The sequence below is a fragment of the Kockiozyma suomiensis genome, assembly GCF_038497685.1.
Source record: "Kockiozyma suomiensis strain NRRL Y-17356 unplaced genomic scaffold V2V93scaffold_15, whole genome shotgun sequence".
NCBI classification, from domain to species: Eukaryota; Fungi; Ascomycota; class Lipomycetes; order Lipomycetales; family Lipomycetaceae; genus Kockiozyma; species Kockiozyma suomiensis.
Genome location: NW_027117678.1, coordinates 47,304 through 70,802, shown reverse-complemented (window position 1 = coordinate 70,802; position 23,499 = coordinate 47,304). Strand labels below are relative to the sequence as shown.

At 43.0% G+C, this 23,499-nt stretch overlaps 8 protein-coding genes across 8 annotated transcripts; 4 read left to right on the top strand and 4 right to left on the bottom strand.

Moving 5' to 3' along the window:
• Positions 1–114: 114 nt before the first annotated feature.
• Positions 115–2,269, bottom strand: V2V93DRAFT_84565 (cryptococcal mannosyltransferase 1-domain-containing protein). The gene is made up of 2 exons (XM_066912806.1): positions 1,504–2,269; positions 115–1,422 (listed from the first exon to the last, which is right to left on the bottom strand). The coding sequence occupies exons 1-2, from the start codon at positions 2,113–2,115 to the stop codon at positions 271–273; spliced, it is 1,764 nt and encodes a 587-aa protein (XP_066763597.1). The 5' UTR covers positions 2,116–2,269; the 3' UTR covers positions 115–270.
• A 6,685-nt stretch (positions 2,270–8,954) lies between these two features.
• V2V93DRAFT_388408 (uncharacterized protein) lies at positions 8,955–10,287 on the top strand (the record flags this gene model as incomplete). The annotated part of the gene is made up of 2 exons (XM_066912327.1): positions 8,955–9,364; positions 9,461–10,287. Coding segments are annotated over exons 1-2 (1,149 nt in total), but the record flags the coding sequence as incomplete, so codon positions are not given.
• A 218-nt stretch (positions 10,288–10,505) lies between these two features.
• V2V93DRAFT_374946 (uncharacterized protein) lies at positions 10,506–10,931 on the top strand. Its single transcript, XM_066911374.1, has one exon. It carries the CDS (start codon positions 10,510–10,512, stop codon positions 10,771–10,773), a length of 264 nt encoding a protein of 87 aa, XP_066763595.1. The 5' UTR covers positions 10,506–10,509; the 3' UTR covers positions 10,774–10,931.
• A 1,253-nt stretch (positions 10,932–12,184) lies between these two features.
• Positions 12,185–13,235, bottom strand: V2V93DRAFT_374938 (acyl-CoA-binding protein 2). Its single transcript, XM_066911373.1, has 4 exons — positions 13,158–13,235; positions 12,697–12,750; positions 12,549–12,620; positions 12,185–12,466 (listed from the first exon to the last, which is right to left on the bottom strand). The coding sequence occupies exons 1-4, from the start codon at positions 13,182–13,184 to the stop codon at positions 12,356–12,358; spliced, it is 264 nt and encodes an 87-aa protein (XP_066763594.1). The 5' UTR covers positions 13,185–13,235; the 3' UTR covers positions 12,185–12,355.
• Positions 13,236–13,611: 376 nt separating this feature from the next.
• V2V93DRAFT_374935 (ETC complex I subunit conserved region-domain-containing protein) lies at positions 13,612–14,572 on the top strand. The gene is made up of 2 exons (XM_066911372.1): positions 13,612–13,950; positions 14,021–14,572. Exons 1-2 carry the CDS (start codon positions 13,860–13,862, stop codon positions 14,353–14,355), a joined length of 426 nt encoding a protein of 141 aa, XP_066763593.1. The 5' UTR covers positions 13,612–13,859; the 3' UTR covers positions 14,356–14,572.
• V2V93DRAFT_339247 (WD40-repeat-containing domain protein) lies at positions 14,387–16,323 on the bottom strand. Its single transcript, XM_066907773.1, has 2 exons — positions 15,867–16,323; positions 14,387–15,812 (listed from the first exon to the last, which is right to left on the bottom strand). Exons 1-2 carry the CDS (start codon positions 16,219–16,221, stop codon positions 14,554–14,556), a joined length of 1,614 nt encoding a protein of 537 aa, XP_066763592.1. The 5' UTR covers positions 16,222–16,323; the 3' UTR covers positions 14,387–14,553.
• Positions 16,324–18,200: 1,877 nt separating this feature from the next.
• Positions 18,201–19,572, top strand: V2V93DRAFT_84242 (RlpA-like double-psi beta-barrel-protein domain-containing protein-containing protein). Its single transcript, XM_066912805.1, has one exon. It carries the CDS (start codon positions 18,431–18,433, stop codon positions 19,460–19,462), a length of 1,032 nt encoding a protein of 343 aa, XP_066763591.1. The 5' UTR covers positions 18,201–18,430; the 3' UTR covers positions 19,463–19,572.
• A 640-nt stretch (positions 19,573–20,212) lies between these two features.
• Positions 20,213–23,488, bottom strand: V2V93DRAFT_374930 (fungal-specific transcription factor domain-containing protein). The gene is made up of 3 exons (XM_066911371.1): positions 23,303–23,488; positions 23,142–23,215; positions 20,213–23,086 (listed from the first exon to the last, which is right to left on the bottom strand). Exons 1-3 carry the CDS (start codon positions 23,398–23,400, stop codon positions 20,583–20,585), a joined length of 2,676 nt encoding a protein of 891 aa, XP_066763590.1. The 5' UTR covers positions 23,401–23,488; the 3' UTR covers positions 20,213–20,582.
• Between the last annotated feature and the right edge of the window lie 11 nt (positions 23,489–23,499).

The following is a 23,499-nucleotide window of genomic DNA, read 5'->3' as shown; positions in this document are numbered from 1 at the left end:
GGAGTCTTTGTGAAGAGAGATTATGAGAAGGAGAGAGAGAGAGAGAGAGTAGAATGAACTAAGTGTGATAAATTAAAAGTGACTTCAACTTTCCCATATATATCAAGTTGATATGTTATGTCTAGAGAAAAAAAAATGTAAAACATGTAAATTAAGGATCCTAAACAATACCAAAACCAATAAAACACCATTCTCCACAAACGAAATAAACAGTAATATATAATTTTATAGTATACAAAAGCCCACAAAAAAAGAAAACAAATGACTGGTTTAAAATAATTGGTACTTTAAAAACATCTCTTTCATATGCACTAAATATTTTTCTTTTTTTTTCAGCAAATCACCCATCCTGATATCTTTCTTTTTCATCATTGCCGATTTACTCTTTACTGGTTTCGGAGCTCGCAACGAAATTCCTTGATCAAAGTCGGTAGTGGATGGGAGTAACGGAGGATTATATTTTGGAGGCGAAAGGAATTTTTCAGAAGCGGTTGAACAGCGTAGCCAATTTGTTGGGTAGCATGCGTCTTTTAGTTCAGACCAGCGATAAAAATTTGCAAAGCCAAAGTTTTGCCAAATGAGAAGCAGTGGTCGCTCGAATAAGCTGATCCAGAGGTTGACTATTGGCGTGCGCGTGAAGTAAGAGTAAAACCACCACCACTTGAAGTCGTAGGCGACGAGTACTTGACTATCGACCACTATCCGCGGCGTAATCTCATCATGGTGAAAGCTGTTGAGAAGCGAGATTGGTAGTAGTGTACATTCAGAGATAATACACGATTCGGGGGGTTCAGGGAATCGTAGCGGGGGAGTAGATTCATCAAGTATTGGGCTGGATGAAGGGTCGGCGGAGTACCGGCGCGGAGGCGACATGAATGGGTCTGCGCGCATGGCAACAATACCATTCCAGCATGTTCCAACTTCGACGAGACCACCCTTGGCTACCTGACGACGATCTTCTGCGGCAGTGAAATATGGATAGAGTCCATTTACTGCTCTGCCGCAGCGGTCGCGCAAGGCCCATTGATCATACAGCGTCGCGACCTCCATATCCAAGCCACATGCCATCACAATCGGGGCGTCTGCACGAGATTGTCGGTTGATATCAACGGCGTCGAGTAAACTGAGCACATCGGTATGATGATATACCACGTCGTTAAGAAAGACTATTGTCGATATTCGCGAGCCAAGTTGGGTGTCTGAGATTTCAGAAAGAGGAGCGAGTGCCGCGTTGCGAACTCCCGTCATGTAGCTTATCCTGTGTTGAGTGTCGATCCAAGGATTATGATGCGGTAGTGGATGTAAGGCTGTCGTGATGTTTAGCGAGTAGGCGACGTTGCGATATGCGAGGTAGCGGGTTAGATGAAGAAGGTGGGAGGCAGTGTTATCGCTCGAATCATTCTCTGTAAGTGAAATGTATACCTACATAACCACACATATTAGCTTCTTTCTCTTTTGAATGTGACTATAACAAAAAGTTAAGAAAAAAAGAAGAAGGCGTACATTTTGTTCGCCAAGAATATCAACAAGTCTAATCATCTCGGCAGTCCAGCTTGGTAGTATCCGCTCATTGTTATAAAAATTAGCCGCGATAAACACGGCTTGCGCATCACTTTCGTTGCCGCTCATATACTCTCTAACAAGATCATCTCTAGCAGTAAAAGGCGCGACAAGACCACTGGTATAAATGATAATCGCATAAGCCAAGCCGGTGCACAAGAACAGCACGCGACGAAACGTGAAACGGTCTCGGAGTTTCGATGAAGGATGCTGTCGTCGAAAATCAAACTCTAGAACTTGCGCCTCAATTGCTGCCTTTTCAGTGAAATAATACGCGTCGTCGCCAGATACTCGACGCTTAGGGTATTTACCATCTAAACCATTTGCTCGGAGTTTATTCACTGATATGGCGAGGATCTTGATAGGTAGATAGACGTATACAAGACAGACAAAGGCAGATAGAGAGACGGAATTATGCGTGACGATGAGGAAATAGAGACGGAAAATGAGAGTAGGAAACAGCCAAAAGAGAAGAGCTAGCCTAAAGCGATTGAATAAAGGGAATATGAAGTTCAATCGAGAGCGCACAATGGTAAAAAATGAGACAACTGACATTGCGCACAGCAGAAACGCATTACTGGAATATAGAGAGATGAGAAATATAGGTAACGTGAGTCTATCAAGGAGGAATATGGTATTGGGGCGGAGTAAGGCTGGAGTCAGTTTAGTTTTGCAACCACCATAGCGTCAGAGTTTTCGCTTCTACTACTTTGCTCTCCATAACACAACGACAAAAAGTCACGCACACTCAAACAATAAAATCATAGTAGATCAATTGGTACGTATTCGTGAGATTCCAATCTCTGAGTCTTTGATTGAATCTTTGATTCATAGCGGCGAGTGCGAGAATTGGGGAGGGAGGGGATGAAAGGCGTGCAAGCGCGTTTGGCGATGACGCGTTCTTCAGCTACTTGCGCAAATTTTAATATTTGTTTACACCACTATTCTACACTAGTATTACGCCATTCCAGGACTAAACGAGCAAAATATTCTGCTGATTGTTACCACTACTGTTTGTATAAGCCATATTGTCAGGAGCAAATAGAGCGGAAGCTGATAAGAAAGAATAGGACAGAGAAGCTGCGGGACAGTGTGAAGGGGCTTGAAACAATCTCATTGTTTCCTTGGCGCGGTCAAGGCCAATCACTGCGGGTAGATTAGCACTTGCCCGGTATCTGCATGCCAATCTCAGTCATCGATTACGTACATCTGCACCGCAAGAAAAATACTCATGGCTCTTATCTGGATCAAACAAATCTACTTTGTTTCATATTGTTTGGTCAATCCAGCGTCTGCTTCATAGAAATAGGGTCGTAATTGTACGGCGTAAAAATGTACCATATTAATTTTGATAGCCTTATTTAGAACCACCTAACCCATACACGTTTCACGATCGAAAAATGTCCAAGAATAGCGAGACACTGCCTAGTCAGTAAGATCGTCGGAAACAGTTCTTATTTTGTAGAGCCCTTTCTTCTTACTAGGCGGTATGATGAGAAATATATTAGTAATGACGATTGAAGTCCATAATCTCTATTAAAGATTCGGATTCTAGAAGAAAAACAAGAAACACAAAAATGAAAAAATAGAGAATAAAAAAGATTTACAGGAATCAAAATGTATGTTTCGCCGCCCACCCAAACAATAAACAATAATAGAATTATTCAAAGCTCAAGGCAAACAAAAGCAGCCTCAAGAGTGTTTGCGACAGCAAAACCCTGGGCGACAAAACCGACTCTACTAGAGGAGTTTACAACTAGAAAAGTTTTAAATTTCTCTGAGGCAAATTAATCCATGAGCACGCAGAGCCGCTTAAGAAGCAGCATGAAAGACTGTGAAAGAATAATATTTTATTTATAAAATATAAAGAAAATTGCAGTACAATCCGTGACTCTAAATGGTGCCTGTGGTAAAAAGACATTAAAGAAGAAGAGAAAAGAGAAGACGGCTGCTGATAAAAGTATTAAGAGGGTAAGGGCTATCTAGGGTAAAATATCAGTGTAGGGTTTATTATGTAATATTAGAGAAAACGCAGATAAGCAAGAAGTATATTTCAAGCGAAGACGGGACCAGAGCCGTGAGAATGCGAAAGTAGAGCCGTACGCAGTGAATACTTTGACATAAAGCGAGTGAGAGCTTAAAATAAAAATAAAATAAAAAAAATAAAAAAAAGAAAGATTTGAAAGGGTCTGTAAATTGAGACAAAGATTCAGAGGAAAGCCGTTGGATTGTCGCAGTCGATAGTTTGGTAGCCTGGATGATACAATGCGCAGACTGCAGGAAGACACGATAAAGCACCGGATAAGCGCGCGGGCCGGAAGACGAAAAAGAGGAAAAGAGAATTGAGATAGAGAAGTGGAAGTGGGCTGACTAGGATTGCCGAACTGGCAAGCCTGCAAGATTTCACGAATTGGGTTTTTTGCTCTACTTTCTGTATAATATGACAATGCAGAAAGAGTGTCAGATAGAGTCAGAGAGAGCAGCAAAAGAAAAAATGAGGTTACTTATCAGCTGACGGTGGTCAATAGTTTGACACGCCCTCGAAATGAAAGCCAGTTCAAGCCCAAGAATATTAGGAGTGAGTGCAATGCGTTAAAGAACCTGTCAATCATGTTATCATAACCATCGGTGCAACTTTTTAAAATCCGTGCACACTCTTGTCTACTCTGTCTTCCGCCTCTATTCTACAAGTATAATCATCTGGAAAAGAGTAGTAGAATAAAGATAGAGTGAGGTTCAGTCAATTCAATTCATCGCAGGCCGCCGCCAACCCGAGCAATTAAAGCATATTTACAGCCTGTGCGCCTGTCTGCCTACTCACCATTACCGTTTTTGGTTTAGTAATGAACTTTCGATTCTCGACACGCTGTGTCGCGGTAAAGTGTGGCGTTTCATATCTGTTTTATATTTGATTCATATTTGATTCATCTCTGGTTGATATAGAATATGATTGACGGAGAGATGACGGAGAGATAATGAAAGGGATAGCATTGGGTTGCTGTATAATTTGCTGTACAGCAGTTCGATATTCACTGGACATAAGCATCTAGAATCAGAGATCCCCCCCTAATATGATCTATATGGTTACAATTAGCAAACAGCAGTATATACGTTATGTGTCCTCATAATTTTGACAGCTAATTCTTTTAATGCGACGAGTGGCGACAAAATTGCCACGCGATTAGATTTTTATTATTATTATTTATTTTTTTATTTTTTTGTGGTTGCTGACTAAATTTCACACTGGGTCTCACAGATTGAGTTACGAATAATAGCTGCTGATCCCGTAGCTCCTCTTCATGCCTACTTGTCTCAAAACAAACACAAAACACGCAACATAAAAATGATGCAGCCAGAAACTACACTCGTCTGGAAATAAAAATAAATTATATTTTAGAAAAAAAAAAAAAAAATCAATCCGCGTTGGTCAGACTCAAATAATTGAAAGTTGCAAGGAAGATGTCTTTCAACCCGCTCGGAAATTTTCCCGATAGTAAATTGCAAACTGCTGTCAAAGAAAGATGAATACAGAAATCAAAATTGATATAAATCTCCGGAAATACCGACTTGGTCTACAGATTTGAGAATAGAGAGGGATGCACGCATTCTTCGGTCGGCATGCCTGATTTGTCAAATAAGTTTCGTTTTGTCAAATCATGTATTCCTTTTCGTAACACGGACATATAAAGCTATCTCTAAATGCATACAGCTAAACAAAGCAGGCGCATCCACATTCATCATTTGACAGAGCAATCGCAATCTTTACAATATACATATGGAGCGTAAAATAAACAAAGCAATAACAGAATTACAAACCGTATTATCGTCGGCTAATTGTAGTGGCCGTCATCTTACATAGCTGAAAATCCTGTCTTGATAACCAGATTCATCAGTTTTCTTGCCACGAGAAATTCCGTCTTGGCGATAAGACACGTAACAGGAGTTTGAAACTATAAAAACCTGGATGTACGATCTAAGCCACGAAATGTACACCATCTTCTTTGGCAAAAAGACTGAACCAGTCAGATAGAAAGGACAAAAGCGGAACTCGGAAAAACGTATTTACGAAACCTTTCTGAGTAGAGATCACCCTAAACCACCACTTCGCCGGCTGCCGCGGCGGCGGCGCGCCTTCGCCTGCGCTTGTCTGAACTTGGGCCTTTGTCTTTTGTAGTAGTCTATCGGACGGGTATGTCCGATGCTCACATCTTGCCTAAGAAATACCGAGAATGATCTTTAGAGTGTCTGACTTGTCTTGTGGTTTGCGAAGTAGTATTGAAAAGAAGTCGGCATTTGCATTAACGCGATGGGCTGACTCGGGTCTGCATTGTCATTATTCGTCTATTCTAGATGCGTGACTAGGTGCAGGAGAATGCTGTATTGCCAGAAAAGCCGTTTCTGTTCGACAAGAATACGATATTGGCCAAGAAGTTAACTAATACAACTATTTCAAGTTTCTATAAGAGAAACGATTCAATGATTGAAATCGATCCTGCTTATAATTCTATCATGCTTTCTTATTTGTTTCCAACAGAAATGATTTGCGTTCTCGGCTGATCTAAGATATTTTTGGCAGCCAGACATGAATTTTTATTTATTGGAGATTTACAGAAGAGAAAAGAGAATATATTAATAACTCGTTTACGAACCATTTAATTTGACTAGCTTGATTTGGCTGGCTTTTACAACAAACAGCAAGCAGCAACAGCACGGCTAGTGCGTCGAGGCTGCAGAACATTGTGCGAAGCCAAGCAAAATTCCAAAAACTTTTTTTGTAAATGTTCAGGAAAAGAAAGAGATCAATGGAGACTAGAATTAGAACCCGGAAGAGCGGCAAAAAAAAAAAGAAAAAAAAAAGGTCAGCAGGAAGGAGGCTAAAGGAAGAAGTTGCGTGCGCCTCGAAGAAACACACGATATTCTTGCCGCTGACGTCACATGGATCATCTTTGTTCCGCGCTCCTGGAAAGAAACTCGCGCCGCGCACTAGTATGATTTTTTTCCTCTAAAATTTCTTGTCTTTTCATAATGAAATTGAAGTATTTTCACAAAGGGAGATTATAGAAATAAAGATATAATTATTGATCTAGTAGAGCCTTCGTTCGACGGTTCAACCGTTAAACCTTTTTACTGGCAAGAAAGAGTCTCAACTGTCTGTAAACAATATAAGGCGCTCGTACTAGGACTCTGGTCTTTTTTTTTATAGTTTCATTGATGAGCGAACTAACTAACGCAAATACAAACTTAAACCCTATCTGCTAACTATTACAATCATCCCGCGCCTTCTTTTCCTTGCCTCTAATTTCTATTCTCGAATTCTCCGTTTTTTTTTTTTGCTTTTCTTTTTTGCTTTACTTGTCTCTTCTGTCTCGGCAAATCAAGAGGCCGGGGGAATGGCTGTGGCTGGGGTTTGGTGGTTGCGTACACTTCCGGCTTGTCTTCCTGCTCGAAAGTTGAATCGCACAGCACAAGCTTAATACTTGCTCTTGTCTATCCGCCACATTCAGAGACAGTCGTCGAAATCCTCAAAATAATAAAACGTTATATACTGTCAATCTACGTGTCTGAGTAAATCTTATTCTAATCAGTTATATTAGTGCTCAAGGCAGTACTATATATTTGAAACTCGGGCGACAGTGATACAGTCGTTTAGGTCTCGCTAGATGGCGGCAAAATTGATCGGCATTAATTTTCTTTGTCTTTATCTTAACTTTTTTTTCTCTCACAAATTTTCCAAATTTCTGCTGTACAATAACCACAAAATAAGACACAAAAATGTTAATACCAATAATACATTCAATCAAGTAAATAACGAGATATTGTCTTTTCAGCCTTGGGGATTTTGGGGATTTATTTGGCGGCAGAACGTGATCATCAATAAACCGAGATTCAAATACTCGAATTGAGGTGTGCTAAATATCGCGGGTAGTTAGTTGAACTAGAAAGAAAAGGGGCAAGATGATGGCGATATAGAGATTTATGGCCAGTGCTCACCAAAGAAAGCTGGAGATGGCCGAGGCGCAGAGTAGGTAATCAACATATGAACTTACTGAATGCCGACAGAACAAGATTAACGCAAGAAGAGAATGATAAAGGATAGAATATGCAGAAGAGATAAGGCAATGGACAGGTATGCTGTATACTCAGCAAAGTGATTGGGTAATGCGAGTCGTAAGCAAGGGAATCAGTCAATACAGTAAATAGAAACAAGCGGATATAATGCAGATCAATATGGTTTCTTCAAGCTGCTTAGAGAATTATTAGCAGATTGAGAGAACTCAAATTGAATGATGAAGCAGGTTGAGTAGAGGCTGCAGTTCACCACAATGAACCTGAACAAAGCCACTGGAATATACACTAAAACAGCAGCAAAAAGAGAAGAAGAAAAAGACAGCATATATCAAAAGCACAATCATGCACAATCATGTAAAACACACAAGGACAGACGCAATTTTTGCCCAATGAGCAAATTAAAAAGAGGCACTGCTTAGCAATTTCTTCAGTCTGAGAATAGCCCCTTCTGGCACCGAGGATCGTCGCCATTCTTTCAATTACAATAGGCTCTCTCAACTGCTGCAAGAACCCTTAAAACTACATGTGATTTTGACAATCTGCACACTAATTTGTAAGTTCTCGGCGCCTGCTCGGGTCTGCTGCTGTCTCTTGTCTGTGTTGGGATAACCGGACAAGCCGACGCTGGGTCTGCAACTAAATCAACCGTCGTGTCATGTGGTAGGGCAAGGGTAGGGGGTGAGAGCTCGAACAACGTAACTGCCTAGCAATAAATATATATATTGTATATACGTATATTAATGGATATAGAAGGTCTAATATGGAGAATGAAGACACGGCTTCAGCAGCACTGTAGGGCTTAGTAAAACTGCGATATACAAGCATCTCGACTCTAACATCACGAGATATCTCTAGAATGTCGCAGATATATACCAAAACACAACCGATACCGAAAACAGGCCAAGGCGATCGACAGCGGCCGCGGTACACATCCTTGCCTCGTCTAATTTGCGTGGCGGGCTATCTTAGAGGCGCGCTCTCTCAGAGTCCGTCAAGCAGGACTTGTATAGTCAGCCTTATTGGAAGACCTAAGAATGGTAGAGAACTAGAAGACGCTTGTCAGCGCTCGATACTGATTATCGCCGTGCCAGCTCAAGCTGAAAAGCGTCTCCGCAAGATATATCCAACCGCACTGGCAGGACCCGGCGCGCCACAATCGACACATGTCGAGTCACGGCTACGATACGGTACCGGCGGCGCCTTGCGATAGGGTTTGGCAGTGGCAGTGGCGGTGCGATGCTGTGGCTGCAGCTTGGGCCCGGGGCTGAGCAGCAAGAAAAGTCAGGCTCAAAAAAGGATCTTTATGGGCGCGTGCCCCGGACTCGGTCTCGCGTCCGAGCCAGAACACTTATACCGCCTCATTCTATTCTTCCTCTCTTCCTCCCTTTCTCCTCTCTCCTCCCTTCCTCTATCATGGCGAGATACCCCTACGCGGTGCCTGTGCCCGCCCGCGCCTTCTCAGACGACCTCGTGTCCGCCGCTTCCTCTCTGCCATCGGCTCCGCTCGCCACTCCCTCCTCCTTCTCGCGGCGCACCTCCGCCTCCCGCCGGCCCTCCATCGCCTCCGCCCGCTCGGCCTCAGATGTCCCCGCGGCACCCATTACCGCGGCCCAGGCCGCTGCTGCCGCTACTGCTGGCGTCGTCGCTATCAAGAACGCTGCCGGGAAGTTCCAATGCCAACTCTGTCCGCGTTCGTACTTGCACGCAAAGCACCTCAAGCGCCACATGCTCAGACGTATGTTTCATCCTTTTTGGTTCTTCCGTCTTCCTCTCTTTTTGATTATCTTTTTTTCCTTTGTGTCTTCTGGCAATACTTACTCACCCTCTCAAGACACCGGCGACCGACCATACAAGTGCACCCTCTGCACTGACTGCTTCTGCCGTAGCGACATCCTCAAGCGACACCTAGATAAATGCAAGAGTCGCAGCGCGTCAGCGCGCACTCAGGCCTCGCGTACACTCTCGTCCTCTTCTTCGTCATCGGCGGCAACCGCCTCTCGCAGGGCAAATTCGGCCGGTAGTATCAGCAGTATCGCTAGCTCGTCGACCAACACGGTGTTGGCCGTCGAAGAATCGACATCGGCACCATCTACTCCCAATACGCCGCTTACTCCTGGATTATGGGTCAATAAAAGCGCTGGATTGCAGACTATTGAGCAGCCGGCGAGGTCTTATTTCGACGATCAGCAAGTATTCCTCGATGTCGACGATAGCGTACCAGTCGTGTACCCCGTCAATAACCTTTACATCGATCTTTCGGACCAAAATCTCGTCCACCAGCAGCTACAGCCACAGATACAGCAACAGCATCAACAGCATCAACAGCATCAACAGCATCAACAGCATCAACAGCAGCAGCAGCAGCAGCAGCAACAGCAGTTTGAATACCCGGATTTCATGAAACCCTTCTATGACGACGCGAGTATGCATTCGGCGTCGATCTCAAATGCAAGTTCACCGGGTTCTGTGTCCCCCATGACGGCACCAAATAGATTACCGGCCCAGTATATGGAGCCGCCGCAAAATATGTTTTTCAGTATGCCACAGCAGCAGCATCAACACCAACAACATACATTCGAACAGTCACTTCACCAACTACAGTTTCGTGAACGACCGCATCAACAACAACAGTTGCAGCAGCAGCAGCAGCAGCAGCAGATTGAACAGGAAGTACCCAATTTGGTTCAGCCCTATGAATGGGAATTTGATGAGCAGAATGCTCTAGTCGCTGCAGCCGCATTCCAGCATCTACAGCCTTCTGCTTTGTCGCCGCCTATGACAGCACAGTTTGGCGGTGCGGGTAGTAACGATTTATTGTTGCTGCAGGGGATAATGCATCCGGCATTAAACTAGTCGGACGACTATATATGCTATCTAAAGATGTATTTTTATATTAATGTATATAAAATTCTGTATTTTATTTTTGTTTGGAATTGGAATGGTTTACTTTTGTTTAATTTTTCCCTTTTTTTTTATTTTATTATTTCTGTTCATCTTTTGCATTGGATGGATGTATTTGCAGATGACTTAAAAATGGAGTTGGCAAATTTTTTGTCTACGAAGCGCTCAAGCTATTTGATTTATTCGGTTTTGCTTTTTTCTTTTGATATTGTGATTTATAACTTTAATGGGAATGGGTTATGAGTATTAATGCAGTATAATAATTTGTTCTGTCATGTTAATATTTTTGAGAGACATCATTTTTGCGGTGTACATACGGTTATATAGTTATATATAAGGCGATAGAGGGAGAAGCGTAAGAATTTGCGAAGAGATAGAAGTAATACACATCTATACAAGACAGCTAATTTTTAAATTGAGAGATCTCAGATCTCGTTTAATGTGCCGAGTCTTTTTAATGAATGAGTGGTAACCGAAAATAAGCTCTGAAAAAGCAAAAAGTTTTGGCAATAATGATAATAATTAACGTCAGGAAAAAGGAATGACTGATTGACGATTGACTATGAATATTGAGTTTATTTACTGCACTGTATTGCCTATTGAAAAGCTGTATAAAAATATAAACTATAACGCATATTACAATTGAGTAGAAAGCACATAAATAGATTCGTATATCAGAGCGATCAATGCCAAAAATTGCAATCTATTCTGCCCCTTTTCTCGTTCTTTCTCTTCCTCGATCTGGACCAAAGCAAACCCAATTACACTCTCCTTCCCAACGATTGACCCTTCACCATCTAGACGCCGCCACTACTGCCCCGCGCGGCGCTCAAACCCCGCATCAACCGCCAGCTCACTCGCGTCTCTACTTTGCTATATCATCATCTGCCTGCTCATCTCTTTTCTTATCTCATCGTAGTACTTTCTCATCCTAGTACTCTTCTGTCTCTCTTCACTTCTGATGACCTCGCATCTGCACTCTCCGCCACCTGCCTCGCCGCTCTGTCTCCCGTCGCCCTATATCCCCATCGCCGACTCTGCAAAACTTCAATCTCACTCCGCATTCACAGACACTGACGATATCGACGCTCTAGTTTTACCCCCATCTATATGTGAATCCCCCACCGAGTTGGCTCTTTCGCTTTCCTCGTGTAAGCGCGAATCGAAACTGTCGTCGTATCAGGACTACGTCTGCGATTCTTTGAATTCTCGACTCTCGAGACTCGACCGTTTAGATTACGCCTTCAGATCGCGCTCGACTCCATCTTTTAATTCATATTCTTCTGCTCCTGGCGGTGTGTGTGCATCTTGTATGTGTAAAATGCAAAGCGAGCGAAGAACTGTAGGTCAGGCGGAATCAACGTCATCTAAGCCAGAGTCATTCGCGAGACGCATGGGGAATATCGACGCTATTATGTCGTCGCAGTCAGATCTAAAGCGGCGAGATATTGGTAACAACGTGCGAGTTTCGGGGCTACGGTCAGTGTAGTAGTGTATAGTTAGCTCAATGATTTTTCTTAAATCAGGCGTTGCGGTCATGGAGTTTGGTTGTTTTGGTTTTGCTTGTCTAGTGTCATTTTGGCTTCATCAGTTGGCGTTTATGGATTATAATTTTCTCATGTAGTTTGCTTTTTCGAGTTTGATAGGTTGTTTAGTACACGCTCATCTGCTCTAATATATCTTTCTAATCTGATAATTAATTTTAAAAAATAAAAAAAAAGGAATTTAACGAATACTGTATCTCAAATCAAGATCATTAACTATTTGAAGTACTTGAATACACAAACTGTCCGTTCTCAAGCAAAATAATGTATATTTATACATCTTAAGAACTGTACTTGGCAATCAGACTCTCCGCAAGCTCAATGTACTCTTTCTCGGCGTCTTCGGTAGACGTTCCCTTCAGTTTATCCCAAGCATTCCATTTATATTTGCCCTGTTATTTTCATTCAAGTAAGTACACGCCAGCCTAGATTATAAACCAAATGCATGGCAAAAGAGGGAACATAAAAACATACCTTCAAGTCAAAAACACTGGGTTTCGGAGTATCGTTGTCGCCAACGGTTGCTTGCTTAAAAAGTCCATATAACTTAACGCCCATGATTAGTATACCCATCCAAATTAGATTTTAAAAGAGAACAAAAAATAAGAGAGAGAAGACATACCGAAAGAAGCTCGTCATCGGTAGGCTTCTTGGGCAGTTTCTGCACAGCATCGGCCTAGATCCGGAATGTTAGCCAATAGTTGATTTGAATTTTGACGCTGAAAACTTCTTTGAACCAATAAAGCGTAATCGTAATTAAGTGAGAGAGGTAAGAGAAATAGTGTTCAGAGTCACTTTCAAACGAGAGAAGTGAATGTGGATCGATGATGGATTGTGTGTTACTGGTATTATGCAATCGATGATATTAAAACATCGAGACATCCAGATCAGTATACTACCATCACATTTAAGGCCATTAGAAGACGCAATACTTATTCTCCAATTCTCAACAAGACAATGCATAGAATCAGGCTGCAAATACGTCTTCGATCCACATTACCCCTCTCGGTTCACCATCTCACAACGCGAAGGTTGCTCGCAAAAGGAAAGAAGTATTCCAAAATACTAATCATATATACTTACAGCAGCTTGAAATTCAGCAGAAGGCATTTTTGCTAATTAATAATGATGATTTTACTGAAAATGAATCAATTTAAAGTGATACTCATTAGCGCTGGGATTCTTGCACTGGCTCCCTTATATTGTGAGATTAGAGTTTGGACTCTGTGTCTCTTTTTCTACATTATTTCCTATCATTATCGAGACGAACAGCAAGCTTTTTAATGGATTAAAGAGATTTTTTTCTATTACAATGTTGCACTATTTATTGAAAAAAAAAACATAATAGAAGAAATACGTCATATTCAAAGTGATATCTAAAGGATTGTTATTTATTTGTGCTATAAATGTCTATAATTAATGACAAATATTCCACATCTTCTCCAATTTTGGGTCTTAATCAGCCAGCCAACCACGATGCACCTGATTTCCTCCATCACTAAACCTTAAAACACTGATCCTACCTCTCCAGTCCAAGTCTACTTCATCAATCAGAACAAATTTATAGCATTTGACTCGTTGCGTCAATTTTCTCGTGCTCGGTTTGATCTTGAAAATATTGAGATTTTTGAGAAGATATCAGTCTTGGTTTTGTCGATTTGACGGGGAAATTTCAAATATTTTCTGTTTCTTATATTCGGAAGTTACGAGAACCCATTAGGATACACTTCTACAATTACGAATAGCACACACCCATATATACAGATATATCGTTGTATTCACATAATGAGACCTTCACAATTCACTCTTCTGCGACATACTCTTGTTCGCGCGCTTGATATCGAACCAAGCTTCTACCGCGCCTCAAACTTGAACAGTACGTTCTCTTGCCTCACATCTTCTTATGAAAAATTTATGCAAAATACTGATTAAAAAATCTATTGCAGGACAAACCGGTTTAACCGGAATTTTCGAGTTTCCTAACCCGCGCCCCAGACTTCTCCGCATCTACGCCGAAACAAACGAGTTACTCAAACAATTTCCCGAAACATCTGTCTATCGCCAATCCGTAGAAGGAATCAACAAGCACCGCTATGAAATAGTCAAGACTACAGATACTGTCGTTGACATTGAACAGAAAATTGGTGGTGGTCTTATTGAGGAGATCCTGATCCAGGCTGGTGAGGAGTATGCACTTGCTAAGAAGATGCTGGAGTGGAAGGCGTGGGAGCCGTTGGAGGAGACGGCGCCGGAAGGCACTTGGGAGAGCCAGAGCGAGTAATTGAATTTATGAGAGTGATGTATTTAGATGTGCATTTTTTCCCTTTTTTATATATAACTTAACCATACATCTTTTCCAAGTGAATCGAACTCTACTAGGCAAAATATAATTCAAGTAATCTATATATCCAAGACAATATTCACAATGAAAACTCTCGCTCGACAGTCATTAATCGTACATCTCTTCAAATGTGAGCCATCACTCATCTTCCTCATCCTCCTCATCCACAAAATCCTCGGCCGCAACCCGCACAGCGTCATTCGTCTTCGTATCCCAAACCTGCACGACACCATTGCTACCACCTACAGCTACCGTCCGCGCCGCCTGTGCATCCGGCAACCATGACACCGAAAACACTCTACCGACACCCATATCCCTGCTTGCTTGTAGCGAAGGACCGGATTCGGTCACGTTCCACAATTTAATGTGCTGGTCCGTCGATCCGGTCGCGAGTAACCCGCCAACTTGCCCATTAACGTCAAAAGCTGTGATCTCAGAATCGTGAGCCTGGAGCGTCCATAAAGGCTTTGCGTCTCGCGGCGTCGCAGGCGCAACTCTCGCGTCAAAACAGTGCACGCGGCCACTTTCTGTGGCAACGTAGAATCGAGTCGCGTTATGCGGATCCCATTTAGCGCTCGAGACATCTGCATCGACGGCCCATCGCCGAAATTCGTCGGGTACACGCATATCGCTCGCAATCACAGTACGGTCGTACGAACCGGTGAGTAACACAGGACCTTCACTAGGATGCCAAGAAAGCGAGCAGACTTTATCATCATGGAATGAGTAGCTGCGCGCACTGGATAAAGTATTCAAATCCCAAAGCTTAACTGTTTTGTCAGCCGAGCCAGAGGCAAGGATATTGCGGTGTAGACGATTAGCTGAGAGAGCGAGAACGGCGTCGACATGGTACTTGTCATTCGCAGCTGGTTTCTCCAATTTCTTGCTCTTCTTGCCTTTCTTTTTATTCTTTTTATCTTTCTTCACCGAACTTTCGTCGACTGCCTGATTATCGAGCTCAGTATTGCCGAGAATCGCATCGGGATACATCTCGTCGATGACATCTAGATTCCAAATCTCGATATTTGGCTCAAAAGTACCGATTGCGGCAAAGCTTCCTTCTTGGTTTTCTTCCGAACGCGTGCGGCCTACTCGCACATTAAGCCACTCTACACAAAGTGGGAAACTCGGTAGCAAGATATCATGATGCACGTACAAATTGGCTTCAGACTGCTCGTAGACATAGACTTCCATGTGCGAAAGATTATCTTCGGTTTTAGTTACGAGGAGTAAATTGTCTGAATCGAGAATTTGCAGTTCTTCGCGTTCCTCTTCCTCGAGATTGTCCAGCGCATTTAATTCCTCGCCCTCTTTTTTCTTGGGCAGAACAATGTAGGGGTCCTCGTCGTTGGATTTGTAATATGCAAGCGATTTGATGTTTGAAAACATACTCAGCGCTATATCACGTACTTGTTAATAGGTTTCAATGAGAAAAAAAAAATGCAACATACATGTGTCAGCCTCTGGTTCCTCATCGTAGTTCTCAAGGTCATATTCTTTCAGATCATCATCAATTTCAATTTCTTGCGCAGCAGCCTTAACTTCATCCTTGATCTCTTCATCAGCTTCCTCATCAACAATAACTTCAACCTCTTCATCAGCTTCTTCTTCAATCTTCATTTCATCGTCCTCACTATCTCCGTTCTCAGCATTATCTCCTACAGCGCCTTCGTAATCTTCTAACGCGTCATCGAGTCGTAATTGCGCAAGTTTAGATATCCGATCAACTTCTTCTTCGTCTAATTGATACTGACTAGGAAATTCAGCTGCAAATCCACGCGGCACCCACGTCGTTCCAGAAATCATTCTTCAGTTTAAAAAACAAAAAAAAGGAAAAATCATAAAAAAAAAAAAGCAAAAGTTTTGGTTTTTGAGAATGCTAGGCTGCCTCTTCTCTCCAGTCTTACCTCCCAAAATTTTTTTTCTAGGTGAAAAGTCCCAAGTTACCCGGGTTGAAATAATTTACCCTGCTTGAAAATTTCCACTACTTACACAATTTCCAAGCTTAAAAATTTGAAGGTCTCTCTCTCTTCCTCTCATAATAAAATTTTTCTATTGGTTATCTATCAATTTTTCATATTCATTGGCTGATTGCCTATTTATGTTCTTGCTTACGGCAAGTACTTTCAACTTGAACAATATATCTGATGATATTTCCATTACTGAGTTATTATGCTTCACTCACGTTCAATTAACAGGTATGTACCCATATGCTGATATCCGCGCGCGCGCGCACACACACACACATGCAAAGACCATCACAGCATCATCATGATGAAATATACCGAAATTATAGTATATAGGAAGTGCCGGGTGATTACTACTGTATCTCAATTTAGGAGAGCGGTGTAAGTTGATCAGAACACGGGTCTCTGAAAAGATGTAAAAAAAGGACTGTTGCCCACGTGTGTGTTGTGAAGGCGATGAGAATGATTACATAAAAGAATTGTACTGACTTTAAGTTTTGATTAGCTTTCAATAATGCTGATTATCTAAAAATATGTGAGTATTCAATCGTTTTGTATTACTGGGTACTGGGTGCTGGGTATTTTATTAGAGCACTGTTGAGAAATGTCTACCCGCCATCCTTCTGTCATTATAGCGGAGATTATGAACATGGATTTTCATAATTGCCTTAAGAATAATAAGGTAACCTCTAAAACAAGCGAGGTTTTTGCATGGTCAATCTACAAAAGTCATTATAGCAATGTCAATTTGACTAAATATATATGGATCTCGATTTATTGCGACTAACTCAACTACTCGTGCAAAAGAAAATGAGTTGTAGTAATAACGATAGAGAGTAGAATTAACTCCTAAAAACAATTTTAATTTCTAAACCAGCTCGTTAATCACTATTTATTGACTGTGCAACTGTGTTCTTCATCATAACTATACTGGCGGATATTACAGAAGCCTATATCTTACTGACAAAGCAGCGCTGTTTTTCCTCATTTTTCCTTTTTCTTTTTCTTTTTGTTATTCCTTTTTTTATTCGAAAGTAAAAATCGAAATAAATGAAAAGCTGCTTGAAACAATAGAAAATTCAATTTTCGTAGAAAGCGAGGCAACAGCAAACGCGCGGAAGTACGCCTAAAACCTTTTATCGGGGAACTCACTTTTTATACTATTTAACTCAGTTTCAACTTTGGTTTTCCAGTCTTTAATTTCCCGGCCGAACCCGCGCTCAATATTTATAAAATAGGTTTGTGAATTGTCTGATCTGATGAGTAAGAGAAAGTGTTCTGAAATGGATTTTTGGGCCACAAGGATGGTATGCGTATGTATTTGAGGGCGTATGCAAATCCGAAAAAAAAACTACTTTTTTTCAAGACATTATACTAGAATCATGTATTGATAAGAGATATAACTTCGACTATTTGAATACCTCAGAAAACTGAAAAAAAGGCAAGACGATTTATAATTGATGAGGAGCGCATCCGAAATCCAGTTTAATTACACCTCCTAAACGGGGCACAAAGTCCAGGGTACTGGGCTGCGGACAATTCCGCAGGGATTAACAGGCTGTTTACACCCCAGCATAAAACTTTTATCGATGCGGCTGTTACTGCAGCCACACACTTGCCCGCTTCGCCATCCAGTGATTTCAATGCATCATTTGCAGCTAGCACACGGCGGGATATGCAGCTGCTCGAAGCTCATATCCTCCTCCTCTCTAATTGCGGTTCACTTGAACTAGAACAGGCGACAGACATCTGTTGACAGCGGTTCGGCGGCAGTCATAGAACATAGACGCCACGTTCTGGAAGGGGGCTTCGCTATATCTGAATTAGGACTAGCTTCCAGGCACGGTTTGAAACCGTCCAGCTTTTTGCAAAGGCAAACGCCTTCAGCATTAAAAGCCCCTGCCGTCTCTGTTCTCTTACTTAAAAACAGGCCCTGCCTTCTCCCTTTTTTATTCAAATTATCTTTCTCTTTTCGGCTCTAGCAGAAGCACAAATCTGTTCACTCCATTCTTTTTTTTTTAATCTTTCATTCCTTTCCAAATAATAAAATGCGTTTCTCTTCCGCTCTCGCTGGGTTCGCACTCGCCGGGCTTGCCACGGCCCAGCACGTCCACAACCTCCATGAAAAGCGCGATGTCGCCTACGTGACCGTCACCAACTCGGTAGATTACATTGATACCGTCTATGTCGTTGCCACCGTCTACGTCACTGCCGACCCTGAAATTGTCACTGAAACTGCGGGAGCCACCGAGACCCTCTCGACGACGGTCACAGCTTCGTCGACTTTCACTTCTGTGACTGATGGTCAGTCTTCTGTGTATGCTGTGCCTGACTTGCCGGCTTCCACATCGTCCTTTGAGACGCTTACAACTACCTCGGAGTACGTTGCTCCTACTACCTCAGAGTATATTGAGCCTACCACTTCCGAGTATGTTGCTCCTACCACTTCCGAGTATGTTGCTCCTACCACTTCCGAGTATGTTGCTCCTACTACTTCTGAGTATGTTGCGCCCACTACTTCGGAGTATATTGCTCCCACCACTTCCGAATACGTCGAGCCCACCACTTCTGAGTACGTTGCTCCTACTACCTCGGAGTATATTGAGCCTACCACTTCCGAGTATGTTGCTCCTACCACCTCCGAATACGTCGAGCCCACCACTTCCGAGTACGTCACCCCCACTACCTCTGAGTACGTTGAGCCTACTACCTCCACCTCCTCGAGCGCCGCTGCCACTTCCTCTGCTTCTTCTGGCAGCGGCTCTGGTATGTACTCTGGCGACGGCACCTTCTACTCCACTGGTCTCGGTTCCTGCGGTTCCACCTCGTCCGATTCTGACTACATTGTCGCCATTTCTAACGATCTCATGTCTGCCTCGAGCACTGGAAACCCTAACACTAATCCTCTCTGCGGAAAGTCTATCACCGCGTATCGCGGCGACAAGTCTGTCACTGTTACTGTCGTCGATACCTGCATGGGCTGCTCTACTTACGATCTTGATTTCTCACCCGCTGCGTTTGACCAGCTTGGTGAGGAGAGCGAGGGTAGAATCCAGATCACCTGGAGCTACGATGACTAAATTGTTGAGGCAAGGGCGGACGCTTATTAGCGTATCACCTATTGGGATATTAAAGGAAATTTACTACTTGTTATTATATATCGGTTTTTATTTTGCTGTGCTCTTTTGGGATATATGTGTGCTATTTATGGATATGTGAAATAACTGTTTGCAGCTATTGAAGCTGATTCTATGACGACTTTTACGACCTGGTTACTCTTTTTATATTTGCGTTTATTTATTATGATCTTGTGGATATGACAGGAAAGAATTTTTTTTTCTCTGATGTGTTTCTAGATAATTGCGAATGACTCAGGTCATGCGTATGAAATATAAGCGTTAATCCATAATAACACTTCCAACTGTCTAGTGTAAGTAATTTATGTTGGGAGGCACCTTTGGAATCCTCCCCCTGCCTCATCATGAAACGAAACTGGGCCGTCAACGGCGCATCAATATGTCCATACACCGACTGACACCTCTTATTCATAATTTTTCTTGTTTGTTCTGCAAGCCAATAAAGTAAGTATAGTTTGAATAAGTATATAGCTGTAAATTTACGTCTATCTCCTCTGTGTCGGCGCGAAATATTTAATTACCGATGTATGAAATATCACGTGATGTTAAACTCTTCAGCCATAATAGGGACTAATTTTCCAGTAATAATTTTGAAGTTGCCTCTATGGCCAAGCGGTAAGGCGCAGCACTTGTAATGCTGAGATCACTGGTTCAAATCCGGTTGGAGGCAATTCTGCTTTTTTTCCGTGAATCGGATTTTTTTTATTTGAATTATTCTAATCTGATTGAGTATCCGTTTGTTTTTGAATATCTCGTATCTTTTGCTAGAAAGAGCAAAATTTTCAAGCAAGTACAATCGACAAATGGAGAAATTGCTACCGGGTTTTTTTGACACGACGAAGTTCTGTTTGTTATTTGGTCATTAGAGAGGAGCAAGGTAAAAGGTATCTATCGGTTTGAGACAGAAAAAATTAGGGGCAGTTTAGATGAATATAAAGATTTTTCCAAATGCACTCGCTCATCAACAAGGAAAAAAAATACAAAAAGACAAAACTCCAAAGATGAGAATCATACATATACCGCATTCCCTCCTTTTTGACAAAATTTTACTACAAATAATAAATTACATCTCAGCCATCCACTCCAACTTTGTAATGTCTCCTAAACCGCTAGCCGTAAGCACGTTCAATTCGGGTCTCTGTCCACCAGGCTGCATCTCTCCGGCTGGAGCATCGCTAGCTTTGAGCCAGTTAAACCACTCGAAAAAATTAGCCATGTCAAACTGATGCGTAGGACTAAACTCTTGTAAAGCTAGGGGGGTGGCAAATGTTTCCACAGCTTGTTGAAGCGAGTTTGGCAGGAGTTGATCGACCAAGCTGTCGCCGCTGCCACTATCGTCGGAATGCGCGAACGGAACAGCAGTCTCAGCGACGGCAGTAGGTGGCTGAGGGACAGATGGAGAAGTATGCTCTACATTCAGCCCCAAAGAGTTGTTGCTCACATTCCTTTTGGTACTTCCCCATTTTGCAGCAGCAGCAGCCACATTATCGCTTTTGTTCTTTGACAGCAAAAAGTCTAAGTCCGAGGCCGTTCGCCGCATATCTGATAAGATCTTCGCGCTTACCATTCGGGTCTTTTCGTCCTCATCATCAGTGTCATCGCCGCCTGGTGAGTCGATTTTTCCGCTGGTAATACCCCCATTGCTTAACTCATGCAATCCTGTCCGGTCGGAGTTGGAGCTTGTGTCTTCACCCACATCACCAGGCAGTAATCCAGCTTGCCGGCGCATTTTACTCAACCAACCCTCCTCAATGACAAACAGTAGTAGATCAGAATACCGTTTGGCTACCTGCCAGTATTCACCAATACCAGCAAGAGTCTTTACGAGCGTAGCAATATCATCAGTCAGCATCGTGACAGTCATAAAACAATGCACGATCGACAACCGCCCGGCGACCCAGAGTGTAAAAGCATAGTGTGGGCCGACACATTTGTAGAAGCGCTGCGGGTCTGTGGAAAGTACGTGCGCGAGCTCGACAATGTTTGAGACGGCAACTAGAGAACGCGACCGTGATTCAGGGCTTGCTTTGAAGTTTGCAGACTGCTTATAGGGATAACCAGCCGCTGAGTTTATTCGGATAACGGCAGTATGGTAAAGCGAATGTAGAATGATCCAGACAGGGTCAAGTTTCGTGCCAGAGTCTGATAACTTTTCAACAATTTTCTCGGTTGTAGAAAAATCATCGGGAAGACGCAGACGCCACTCATCAAGCACGAGATTGAACTTGCGATATTCAATCTGCCAACGCTCACTGTCATGTTTTGAGTTGATATTGACTGGCTTGCGCAAAAATTCATGAATGGCAGATATGATGCCAAGAAGCTCTAGCTCATAAGCAAACGGCTCAAGCACGATAAATATCTCGTCAGTAGCAGGCGATGCAGAGCCGGCATTATTAACATCACCAGTGGAGCTAGTGTTAGTCCCTACCGGCGACTTTCGATAACCAGAGTTGTAAGCAAACCAGGATGAAAATTCTGACGGCAGACGATCTTCACTCCCGCCTCCTCCGCGGCCACCACCAGCACGGGAGGTGGTTTCGGAAAGAAAAGGCAGGCGGCGTCGTACTTCGGAAGAAGGGATATTGAAGATGAAGGAGCTGCCTACTGACGAATATCTATCCAGCAAGTAGATCCCCCAAAAAAGTCTGCGGCGTCGCTCTTCAATGATAGAATCTTCGCTCTCAGGAATGATGGGTACACCTGCGGTACTTATGCCTTCGTGATTGTTTGAGGGAGTGATCGCGCCAGAGGAAGGCATTGTACGGTCGTGATTGAGACCCAGTTTGAGCGCAATCGAGCAGATCATGGCCAATATTGGCCAACATTTTGGGCCATTAGAAGTACCAACGACATCAATGGCCATAATGACCATTGCTTCAAGGGATTCAAGATTTGGAATCTCGAGGGTTAGAAGAGTTAGTTTCTGGGAGGCGGCGGTGTGGTAATGCAGCTTGTCAGACTCTGATAAGTCGTCTGAAGGAAGGAAACGTAGAGAGGCCGCAACTATAGCATAAACAAGAATGTTTTCCGAATTGAAGGTCGAATCTGAAGTAAAAATGCGAGACCAGACATCCTGAGCGTCGAAGATGGGAAACCAAGCGTTGATATGTTCAAAAAAAAGTCTTACTAGCTTGAGAAGAATGTTGTACGGTGGGAGAGACTGGGTTTCTGCTACCGAAAGAGATGGTATTGACTGTTGCGGCTGCTGTTGCAGGTACTGTGTCGGTTCGGAGGATAGCGAGCTGTCATGACAGCTGGTGGCAGGACTGGGGTGATATACTGGCTCGACAGCTGGAGTTGCGTCTACCACTGCTGATGCAGCTGCAATTGCTGAAGCAGCATGATTGCTAGCAGGATTTGAAAAGTTGCTACGCCAAGATGACTCGAGATTGCGTACAGAGCGAGCAGTCTCGAGGAGTACAGCTTCGAGACGGTCAATGTTGCGGAGCGCCCCAAGGTTCTCGACAACAACGCTCTCTAGTTTGTCAATCCGATCGACAAGCTCCTTGCCAAAGCCTGGTTTAAGACCTGGTTTCCGTTTTTCAGTATAGAGGCATTCGATTCCTGAAGAAAATGTTAGCAAGAAATAAAACCGGATCAAGAAGAAGGAGTATCGTGCCGTTTTTTGAACACCAGCCGCAAGAGGGATGAACGCGGTCACATTTCACTTTACGTTGCTTACATACGTTGCATCTAGAAGATGTTGGCATCAGAATAACAAATAGAACAAAAAATGAGAAGACTCTGACGGGGAGGAAAGAGTGGAAGAAGAGGACTCACGAGAGAGAGACAGCTGCAGCAGAAGGATCGTCCTCGGTCTCCTCGAAGTCTTGCACCGGCTCAAGCGAGGACCGACGGCGCTTTCTCGAGCGGTCCATGGATAACAAAAGTAAACAAAAGTAAACAAATGACACCACAAAGGGCAAAGCTAGCAGCGAACGCCTGAGAGAGGGCTGCGATCGGGACAAACTGCGCCC

Excerpts from the sequence above, each read along its gene's own strand:
- V2V93DRAFT_339247 (XM_066907773.1), bottom strand. The coding sequence starts at position 16,221 with ATGATTTCTGGAACGACGTGGGTGCCGCGTGGATTTGCAGCTGAATTT. Across the intron at positions 15,813-15,866 it reads GGAACCAGAGGCTGACACAT|CGCTGAGTATGTTTTCAAAC; the intron begins GTATGTTGCATT and ends TACGTGATATAG.
- V2V93DRAFT_84242 (XM_066912805.1), top strand. The coding sequence starts at position 18,431 with ATGCGTTTCTCTTCCGCTCTCGCTGGGTTCGCACTCGCCGGGCTTGCC.
- V2V93DRAFT_374938 (XM_066911373.1), bottom strand. The coding sequence starts at position 13,184 with ATGCCTTCTGCTGAATTTCAAGCTGCT. Across the intron at positions 12,751-13,157 it reads CTGCTGAATTTCAAGCTGCT|GCCGATGCTGTGCAGAAACT; the intron begins GTAAGTATATAT and ends TTCCGGATCTAG. Across the intron at positions 12,621-12,696 it reads CCGATGACGAGCTTCTTTCG|TTATATGGACTTTTTAAGCA; the intron begins GTATGTCTTCTC and ends ATGGGCGTTAAG.
- V2V93DRAFT_374935 (XM_066911372.1), top strand. The coding sequence starts at position 13,860 with ATGAGACCTTCACAATTCACTCTTCTGCGACATACTCTTGTTCGCGCG. Across the intron at positions 13,951-14,020 it reads CCGCGCCTCAAACTTGAACA|GACAAACCGGTTTAACCGGA; the intron begins GTACGTTCTCTT and ends AATCTATTGCAG.
- V2V93DRAFT_374930 (XM_066911371.1), bottom strand. The coding sequence starts at position 23,400 with ATGGACCGCTCGAGAAAGCGCCGTCGGTCCTCGCTTGAGCCGGTGCAA. Across the intron at positions 23,216-23,302 it reads GCTGCAGCTGTCTCTCTCTC|ATGCAACGTATGTAAGCAAC; the intron begins GTGAGTCCTCTT and ends AACATCTTCTAG. Across the intron at positions 23,087-23,141 it reads CGGCTGGTGTTCAAAAAACG|GAATCGAATGCCTCTATACT; the intron begins GCACGATACTCC and ends CATTTTCTTCAG.
- V2V93DRAFT_374946 (XM_066911374.1), top strand. The coding sequence starts at position 10,510 with ATGTATTTTTATATTAATGTATATAAAATTCTGTATTTTATTTTTGTT.
- V2V93DRAFT_84565 (XM_066912806.1), bottom strand. The coding sequence starts at position 2,115 with ATGTCAGTTGTCTCATTTTTTACCATTGTGCGCTCTCGATTGAACTTC. Across the intron at positions 1,423-1,503 it reads ATATTCTTGGCGAACAAAAT|GTATACATTTCACTTACAGA; the intron begins GTACGCCTTCTT and ends GTGGTTATGTAG.